Source organism: Mugil cephalus, chromosome 2 (genome assembly GCF_022458985.1).
Source record: "Mugil cephalus isolate CIBA_MC_2020 chromosome 2, CIBA_Mcephalus_1.1, whole genome shotgun sequence".
Lineage (NCBI taxonomy): Eukaryota > Metazoa > Chordata > Actinopteri > Mugiliformes > Mugilidae > Mugil > Mugil cephalus.
The window spans coordinates 10,532,660-10,542,500 of record NC_061771.1 but is presented as its reverse complement, the minus strand read 5'-3'; the positions used below and the strand labels follow the sequence as shown (position 1 = coordinate 10,542,500).

Genomic DNA, 9,841 nt, shown 5'->3' with positions numbered 1-9,841 from the left:
CTCTGACACTGTGTCCATGTGAGGGCTGTGCATTCAGGGAGTCGAGCTGCTCTTATTGTCCTTTCAGCTCTCCACTCTCCAACCTGGGCCTTAATTTGATTCCAGTGACCCGGTCTAAACCTTTTGTTTGATCTTTGCGTCATTTTTCTGCTCCCCAGACCAAAGAGAGAGGAGACGTCAGCGAGGAGAGCCACAAACAGGCTGTGAGAAAGAGAAGGGTACGGAAAGACTGAGGAGACCAGCCCCCACGCCCGCGGTCTCCTTTTCAACGGGGAGGAGGTGGAAGGGTCGTCTGCGCTGCCGCTCCCCCGTCCCAGAGTGGAGCAGCATGCATTTCCTCCAAACCAACCGGTAGCCCGTCGCCACCCCGGCTGCCTCATCCACGTCTCCTCCACCCCTCCGCTGCACCCCGTCAGGTTTGCGGCCTCCCGGGCCACATCCCGCGTCGTCCCACGTCTCGTTTCTCTCCGCTTCCTGTTGTCTCCTCATTCAAGTATCAGATGAGGTCCCCGGAGAGCGTGTTGTGCATTTAGCTGTTTACCCTCCTCCATCTTAAGCTTCTTCGTCCTCCCTCCCCTCAACAAGCCATCGCTGTCGAAATGCCCGTCTGCCTGAAAAGCTCCGCCTCTTCCACCTCGGTTCCTGTCCACCCTCGTGTCTGCCGCCAAAGTCGTCTCTCTGAACGCACGCCGCCGTAGATCCACCAGCGCGTCTCCTCCTCCTCTCGGAGGGAGCGTCTGCGCCGCCGCCGCCGCCGTCGTCCCTGCCATTCTGCAGCATATCATAGGGGCTACAGCTCAGACGTCATACTTTATTCTCGTGTCCTCGTTTTAACACGCGCAAGGACGCAGTTCAGAGTTCCTGGCTGGGGATCCGGTAGCGAGAGAGGACGCCGGGCTGTGATGAGAGCGCGAGAGATGTTTCTGCAGCATCAGGACGTTTTAGCAGGAAAATTTTGCCTCAGCTTAGATTTAAAGATTACCTCTTTTAAAAGAAATAAAAATAAAAATGGATGCTGTTTAGATTTTAGGTAGTTTGTAATGAGCATCAGGTACTTTTCTGTGTGTGTGTTTTTTTTTTTTAAGTTATAACAATTGAGGATTAGCACTGATGACGCTATTTATTTTGGTTATGATTTGTTTCATGCCAGTGTGAGTAAAGATATTCTGTAATACTGCAGTGTTATAAGTGACTGAAGGCGTTTTTTTTTTTTTTTTCTTAAATTATATACGCTTACTTTGAGCCGAGGTCTGGGAAAAGAAGAAAAACCGACGTCAAGGCTCGCAGCAAAAACGGGAAATATTTAATGCCTTGGCCTTCAAGCTGTCAGTCAGCCAGAATAAAGACGCAGGTTTTCTGCGGCTCGATATGAAACCAGTGAAGGCGTCTCATTCAGTCGCTTCACAGCGCTGCTCCCAGAATATCTAGTCTAGCTGGAGGTCGGCTGCTTGTTTGGTGCCTGGCCAAGACACTGATGCTACTTCGTTTGATATTGTTTGAAGCTTTTGTAGTTCACCTTCTCTGCAGATGCTGGCAGATGTCCCTGTTTACATTTGTTTGCGAGTTGTACATTGCTCTTAAAAAAATAAAACTATTTAATATGAAAAGGCTTGACCCAATAAAGGAGGCGCAGTGTTTATTTTCTCCCCCGTTCTCTTTGCAGGCGACAAAAAGACGCAGTGAAGAAATGATCCTAAAGTTTTATTAAAACAAAAAAAAATGACATTTAAAGGCAAAGGTGCAGAGTTGTCTACACACAACATGGTACCAGGGTGTGTGCAGGTAGGACATATTCAGCATGCCGAAAAGAAATACTGTACAACTGTTAAAAATACCAAAATAACCTCAATAAATTACAGCATATACAGCGTCCACAGCCTCCCGCGCTATCGCCAAATTCCTCCATTTTCAAAGTAATTCACCTGCCTTTGAGATAATCGTGGTCCTTCCACCCTTATCGGTTTTGTCCGAGGCGGCAGACATCTTGGAGGACACGCCCAGGACGTCAGCACACTTTACAGTCAAAGCCATCTTCAATACAGGCGATGAATTCCAGGCCAGACCGAGTGGATCAATAGCACTCAAGGCCTCTTTACTGCTTTTGTTCTCGCATTTTAAAGGGGGAAAGCCTCATAGTGAACTCATCATCACTGTTATGAGAGCAGGGAAGAATAATAATAATAATAATGCAATCTTTACATTTACATTTAGGACTTCTGTCACAGATTAGGCCAAAAAAAAAACAAAAAAAGCCTGCTATTTTCCACTAAAAGTTAATAGTGTTTGTGATTAATAAACCAAACACCACTGATGCTAGTAAAGACCTACACTGTTACTGAGTGCTGAACTTCTTCTCTCTCTGTGCTTTAACTTGAGCTCTCTAAGGTACCTACACATCTAGTATCCATCTACTATTGACGAAAAGCAGCTTCATACACTCTGCCATTCAGTGGCTATGGATGTAAAGACTTTTTATTTCGCCTCCTATATACAGTCATACTCCTTCTCCGTAATACTGCCGGCTTTGAGGTGGAGGAACATGCTCATGCTTCCTATTGACACGATGACATCCAAGACCGACCGGGGGGGGGACTCGGATCAAGCTGTCATACAAAATACTTTACAAAAATAAATAAATGAAACCGGTTATGATGGGGAGGTTCATGGTCAAATAGAAATATTTAGGGTTTGTTTTTAGCATAATGGGTTATTTTACAAACACTACTTTTACAAAGCGCTGAGGGGAAACTGAAGATACAAATGACCTGTAGACACTGGTTCTGTTTTGGTGTTAGTGGTTAGAGGGGGACGTCTTAATCATCTGTTGTGGGAAGAGACAGCCCTGGGCTGGATTAGTATCTTCTTAAATCTATATCCAAAGGGATAAGCTGATAAAGTCAGTTTACATTATTGATAATTACACTGTATTGACTCAGGTAAATAGTTACAGAGAAGAGCCAGGTCTACTGAGGAAAGGAAGCCCTCTCCATGTCACCATGGCGGGCTTCTTCTTCTTCTTTTGAGGGCAGTTCACTTCCGCTTGCTCTTGGTGTCGGTCGTCTGGAAGACGCTAGAGGCCGACATGAGGTTCTCGATGTACTGACCGAGGACCTGGTTCTCCGACTTCAACTTGAGGTTCTCCTCCTTCACGGCATCGACTCGTGCCGACAGGTCTGAAATGCAAACAGGAAACTGAAATTCAGACTACACTCAGACGCCACATCGCTGTTGAATTAACTTATCTGCTCTGTCCTGTCCAAGGTTTATTTCTTGTACTTAATGTTGAGGAAGGAACAAACTAAACTGATTTCAAAGAACTACTGGCAAAATCTGAGCACAGAGTTGGGGGTGAATATGAACTCACTACTGTCAAGTGTGTCCAAACAAAATTATTGTTCGACAACGACCTCCTGGACCAATCTAATGATGTGGGCGGGGTCTATGTGGTGATGGACAGGAGAGGAACAGCCTCATTAGTCATACACATCATCTGAACCATCCAGTATCATATAGAGGTATTTTGTCTGTGCTGAATGGAAGCACTCAGTAATGTACACTAGACTCAGTAATGAAATCCCAATTGTGTCCGGCTACACCAGATCAACACAACCCCAGCTCTAATTGCTGAGCCGAGTCTCATTAAAAAGAGCTGGAGTTCACGTCAATGACTGCATTAGCACAGGGCTCGACAGAGCGGACGGAAACATCCACGGCGCTCGAACAGGACATGAAAGAGCTGTTTCAGTGCAGAGAACAAGCAGCGGGTTTTTCATCCGTTCAAGGTTCCACATTTTTATCTCCCGGCTGCAGCTTTCTGGAAGCTAAATCCCAACTTTTCTGAAATATTTTAATCTAAACAGTTCATCTGTTTCAAAACGAAAAGCGGGGTCTTTATGTATTAACCCTTCATTTTCCCAGAGTTAATGTGTGGGAGGCTCTCTCACCTTCCAGTGTGTGCTGAAGCTCCAAAACCTGATTGATAAACCTCGTCTTCTCCTCCATTTCCACCTGGTTCTCTACGTCTCCTGAAAGAAACAGCGTTGCCGTTTACATGTTACACACATCCAACAACACATCACAGTTTGTGCTCGACGCAAACGCGTGCAGGCAGACGTACCATCTATGTCGCAGTTCATGATGAAAAGCTCGTTCTCCTGTTTAGTATGCAGGGCTGCAGATCCACTGTCCACTGTAAGAGAACGAGGACACGTCATGAAGCAGCTGTGCTCCTGACAACAGGGCGCTGTAACGTCACAACACAGCTAGGTTGAAAGGAATTCATTAGCTCATTATACCTGTTCAGCTGCTAATTAAGGCAAATATCTAATCGGCCAATCACACGGCAGCAAATCAGTGCATTCAGCCACGTAGACGTGCTGAAGAAGATCTGCTGTGTTTCAACCCGATCATCAGAATGAGGAAGAAAGATGTTTTAAGGGAATCTGAATGTTATGTACATCTGAGTACTTCAGAAACTGCTGATGTACTGGGATTTGTAGTTCTGGGCCTTGTTAAAGCGAGAGCAGGGAAGAGAATAGTTGGACGCATTTGAGCTGCGGCCGAGGTGTGTGCACAGGAGCACGTCTGATCGACAACACGTCCAACCTAGTGGAAGCAGGGCAGCAGCAGACTTCACCAATGGAGACTGAAGACACAACTCACGAGAGCAAATAATAATTTTTTTTTTTTGCCTGAACTGAGGAGTCTCAATGTCTGATGCAGTTTGATTTTACTAGTGTACCTAATAAAACGGCAAGTTGGTGTAAATTCATCGTGCCGCATGTACCTCAGTTTTATCATACAATCAAGACAATACAACATTATATACGCTCACATGCCACTTCATTAGGTACGCCAGTGAAATAAAAATCACTGTTATGTTACAGTCCTGCACTAAATCCTCCTTCATGACTGTTCAGGTTATGGTGAAAATGTTAAAACAGACTCAGGAAGGTGTTAATTCAACTGGACGATCATTTTAGAGGACGTGGTTTGTGGTGCTGTTAAACTGGATTGAATGTTTTGTCGTCAAGCCCACTGACCAAAATGTCAAAATAACAGAAACACGTGTCAGTACAACACAATGCAATTCAACGATACAGTTTTATTTCATTTCATTTTTTTTTTTTTTTTTTAAAATTACAACATGCAACTTTTAAGGACTTCAAACTTTACATTTAGGGGCAATTACACACACACACACACAACAATAAATTTAACTCCCTCTTACCAGTCCATTAGGTACACTAGTTTAGTTTATATCGAACATCAAAAAATTAAAAATTTAACAAGTGAAAAGTTAACCTTATCTTCATGAATGTTATAGTATTTAGAATTAGTATTGTGTTTTCATTTTGTAGTACTACTGAATTGTGTACTGACATGTTTCTATTATTTTGACAACCAATTTGTAGTTAGTGAACTAGTCGAAATGACAAACACTTCAGTGTTTAATTCAATCCTGTTTAACAGCACCACAAACTCCATCCTCTAAAATGATCACCTACTTGAATTGTCACCTTTCTGGTGCTGTTTAACATCAATTTAACATCATAAGAGTCATAAAGGAGGATTTAGTGCAGAACCGATGAATGGATTGGTTTTCACTGGTGTACCTAATGTTTTGGCTCGTGGGTGTATTGAACATATCAGCGGGGGAAGCAGACACCGCACCCAGACTACGAGGCGATGCTGCCTGGTCAGAAAGTCACAATGAAATCCTTCTCGGGAGTCATGCTTCTCCTTCTTCTTCAAACATGTCACGTTAAAGACTTTAATGCGTCTGTTTTCTTAACGATCGCTTCTATGTTGAATTTAAAGACATTTAAATTGAAGGCCATCTGGAAAATACGGCAATTTGTTAGTAAAAAAAGAGAAAGAAAACAAAGCCTGCGCCTCCAGTTATCACAAACCCAATTCAGAGTCACTCTAGTATTATCGGACAAACACCATTGACGCCGAAAAAAACAACATTTTTAGACAAAATAAGTAAAACAAAGGCGATCGTGTCCGATATTGGATGCATTAGCTATACGAGCTAACACGCTTCGTGGCTAGTGACGACAACGAAGCTACGACATATTTTAAATACTTCGACACCATATGTGATGTTAGTATCTCACCAAACGAAACCAGATTGTTTAGGAAGATAAACATGTTTCAGGACTTGGACGCACAGATGCTAACTGCTACATGCTAACAGCTGCTAGCTAACTAGCTTTAGCTTCCAATTAAAATAAAAAAAATAAAGGGCTGGGAATGAGCCTCTTTGACTTGCACGTAACACAAAACAACGAGCGACATGTTGGCAATTAAACTCACCCAACGCGAAAAATCGTCGTCTCCGTTTAACGGAATTTTACAGTAAACAGTCTACGTGGTGATGAGGAGGAGGAGGAGGAGGAGGAGGAAGATAACAGCTGTGCTTTATCCGTGCACACACACCGTCATCCGTGCGTCACCTCACAACGCTGGTCGATGGGGGGTGCTAAACACACCACGTACAGTGTGGGCAGGTTTTCTGCATGACAGGTCATCAGTGACTGCAGTAAGTGGATGTTACTGTCACACTGACCACCGTGTGAACATTGCTGCTGACCAAGCAGCCTGGTGCCGCGTTAACACATACATATGATGCACAAAATCAATCAGACTAGGCCACCTTCTCAATCTTGCTCATTGGTCCAGTTTGAATGCTCTCATGTCCACTGTAGGAACTTCTACTGATAGACAGGGATCAGCATGGACACCCTGACTGGTTTGCAGCTACTCAGCCCCGAACAAAACTACAGTAACTGTGATCTACTGTTTTTTTGTTTTGTTTTTTGTTTGTTTGTTTGTTTTTTTAACCTTTCTCCATGCATCAATGAGCCCTGACCACCAATGACCGTGGCTCAACTCTCTTCTTTCCTTGGACCACTTTAAATAGAACTGGCACCTGCAGATCAGGAACATCCCATGAGAGCTGCAGATCCGGAGATGCCTAAAGTGGGTCAAGTAAATGCTTCTAGAAAGTCTGCACAGATCTCTTGGTAATCCCTCCACTGGTTCTAACAGATTCAGCACTCCTGACAATACAAAGGAGGATGTAATAATGACTTATGGCTAAACGTGCCTCAACAGGTTACACCTAACTGACACATTGAATTTATAGAGTTTCGTCCTCACATGGCATATGTTCCTCACTTGTCCCCTGGCATTGAGTAAACCCTTATAAACTCATCTCTGACCTTATAACATATAACATATTTTGAAGCTATTTCCATGACAATAATCTCTCTGGAATAATAATATAATAATACTGGAATAATTCAGCTATTAGAAAACTGATTCTAAAGACAAAGGAGCTGTATAGTGTTGTATAGTGATCACCAGTCCTGCCGAGTTCATCAACAGATGAACATCCAGATGTCTGATGCTTTGGAGAAACTGAGCTTTGCCCAGAAGTTGATTTCCTTTTTAAGTTTGTGACATGTATAAGAGTTTTGAGACTGTCATTAGTGTAGAGCAGCAAACCAACCTTTAAGTGCCAAAAGCTCCAGTTCCTCTTATGTTCACCTGAGGTTAACTCCAAAAGTGAATTGGTCCCTATCGACATTTAAAAAACTTTACAACATAAATAAACACATTTACGGCCTTCTCCATAAGTTTCCATTAATGGCAGTATCAAGGTTATGGCTTCAGCGGGTGTCCTCACAGGTAACTAGCATGACTGACTCATCTCCACCAACTCTTTGCCAACTGTCTTTGTCCAGTTTTGAAGTAGCCATGAGTTTAGAGTAGGAGTTAGAAGGAGTCAGGCACTGTAAAGATTGTAAGCATCAAAACTAATCTTCAAGAAATATACGTCATAAGCCGTGTTCATCTTAGAAAACTAAAATGTTCAAAGTTCAAAGTGTACACTGAAGACCTCTTGTTTTTTAGCTCTTTCTTCCATACGGAGTTCCAGGCAACTCTCTTCTTCATCTGAATATGAACCTTTTTGATTTATTGAGCTAATGCTGCACTTGAGCTGAACCTTCAAATAAAACCGGATTTCTAAAAATACAAAATTATCTCAATAGTAATTTTTCCCCATTTTGTACAGTTTATCTCATGACAGTAAAATTATAGTTATAACATTTGAGCACTTAGCTTTTCTTGGTCATACTAGTTTTTGAGTCCACTTAAACTTTTTATGTCCTTTTAATTTTTGGCCTGGCACAGACCCGTGAGGGGCCGTATAGTGGGGCAGAAGTCAGGATTAAACGTGGTTAGAAGCCCGGCGAGCAGTTTAAGTGGTGCTCTCATGGACTTCAGTCCCTTCAGAGTAATACTTTGTTGACGTGAAGCTGTAACCTTTTTTAAACGGAGGAGCTGATTGATTGTTTTTCCTGGGATCTAACACTAGACCAGTGTGACAAATAGACCACTGCCACCTGCTGATAAGCAACATTTTGGTCCAAAACCAGGTAACGTGAGGTCACAGTAGGCCTTCAGTACGCAACTCTCTGATATCTGCTTACATGTTACGTCATGGTCAGGTTTAAAACTAGTACGAGGGGGCCTTTAATATTAACCGACACACACAAGATTTGAGTCCACAACTAGACAGCTGGTAGATGGAAGTGTGCGTGAGAGTCAGCTGTCAGTCCCTGCCTCCAATGGTTAGGATCAAATATTCACATTGTTAGACACATTGAAGAGTGTGTATCCTCTAATGAAAGTATATGTTCATGTATAGTGAAGGGTTACGGTGAAGGCCTGAAGTCTAAAATTTAGTCGATTTAGTGTGAAAGCCAAAAACAAGGAAATGGGGTTTTCTTTAAAGAGCCACACTTCAGAGAGTCAGTCTGGCAGCTGCACAACAAACCCACATAAACACTTTGTTTTTACAAGCTGTTGTTTCTGCCTCTTTGCCATTTGTTCAGTTGAATAACACCTGCTTTGACTAGAAATAGAGAATAGTATATAAAGGAATGATCCGTTTAAACTACCTACAGCCGCTGCCCTCCTGATGTTACATTTATAATGTATTTGTGAACGATGTTGTCCTGCATAAAACACATAACAACAAGACTATTTAACAAGAGCCTCGTAGCCTCATCTATCCTTTTATGGTTTGTTTGTTGCATGCGCTCAAAAAGAATTGCTGTACCTGTGTCATCTGCCAGAGAGATGTTCGTGAACGTCCCGTCATCTGCGTCCACCTCAGCCTCCATGGCCTGCGTCTCAGTTGTGTCCTCCAGCTCGGTTTCTTCTTTCAGTTTTTATGTCACACAGTAACCGTCTATAGGTTTTCCAGCATTAGACTCTGTTTCTTGATTTCTTTTCTCTTGTTACTTTTCTTTTGTGCCCGGCCTCCTCCTCACACACACACACCTGCCCATTTGGAGCAGTACACATGTCACAGTTACCTGTCCTACCTGACTGGCAGCTCAGGTTACATACTTGTCTCGGGAACAGGTCGCCATGGCAACCACTGAACCAAAAACATGAGACCAAGCGTTTCAACGGACAGGAAAACTGTCGGGGGTCGAAGTTTAACCACCAGTCGTGAAAAAAGAACACACACACACACTCTCTCGGTCACACATTAATCTTAAGAGTGTGTGCTGGTAATCAGTCTGCAGCTCTGTAACTCATCGTGGATCACAGTTGATTACTTGAGTGTTTTTCAGCCTGTTTCAGCTCAGTGCTCCAGTGAAGAGCAGAGTGACTGGAGAGGACGTGCTTGTGAAGCCAGTCGATCTGTGGTTGCAGCCTGCACTCTGGTGGCTGAAGCTGAACACTGCAGATTAGACTCCGTCATGGTTCTGCTAAAGGCAACAGTTTTCTTGGGGATCGTATTACCTAATAGTTC

At 43.2% G+C, this 9,841-nt stretch overlaps 2 protein-coding genes across 2 annotated transcripts in view; one reads left to right on the top strand and one right to left on the bottom strand.

The window, feature by feature from the left end:
- The window catches only part of clgn (calmegin), a 9,572-nt gene extending 7,949 nt beyond the window's left edge, over window positions 1–1,623 (top strand). Inside the window, exon 15 of the mRNA XM_047577661.1 lies at window positions 159–1,623. Within this exon, the coding sequence (XP_047433617.1) occupies window positions 159–233 (75 nt within the window). The 3' untranslated portion in view covers window positions 234–1,623. The remainder of the gene's footprint in view (window positions 1–158) is intronic.
- A 63-nt stretch (window positions 1,624–1,686) lies between these two features.
- scoca (short coiled-coil protein a) lies at window positions 1,687–9,352 on the bottom strand. Its single transcript, XM_047577664.1, has 4 exons — window positions 9,137–9,352; window positions 4,118–4,189; window positions 3,945–4,025; window positions 1,687–3,173 (listed from the first exon to the last, which is right to left on the bottom strand). Exons 1-4 carry the CDS (start codon window positions 9,198–9,200, stop codon window positions 3,031–3,033), a joined length of 360 nt encoding a protein of 119 aa, XP_047433620.1. The 5' UTR covers window positions 9,201–9,352; the 3' UTR covers window positions 1,687–3,030.
- Between the last annotated feature and the right edge of the window lie 489 nt (window positions 9,353–9,841).

Coding starts and splice junctions, on each gene's coding strand:
- scoca (XM_047577664.1), bottom strand. CDS start 9,200: ATGGAGGCTGAGGTGGACGCAGATGACGGGACGTTCACGAACATCTCT. Junction 4,026..4,117: donor CATGAACTGCGACATAGATG/GTACGTCTGCCT, acceptor TGTTTCTTTCAG/GAGACGTAGAGAACCAGGTG. Junction 3,174..3,944: donor GCTTCAGCACACACTGGAAG/GTGAGAGAGCCT, acceptor TTTGCATTTCAG/ACCTGTCGGCACGAGTCGAT.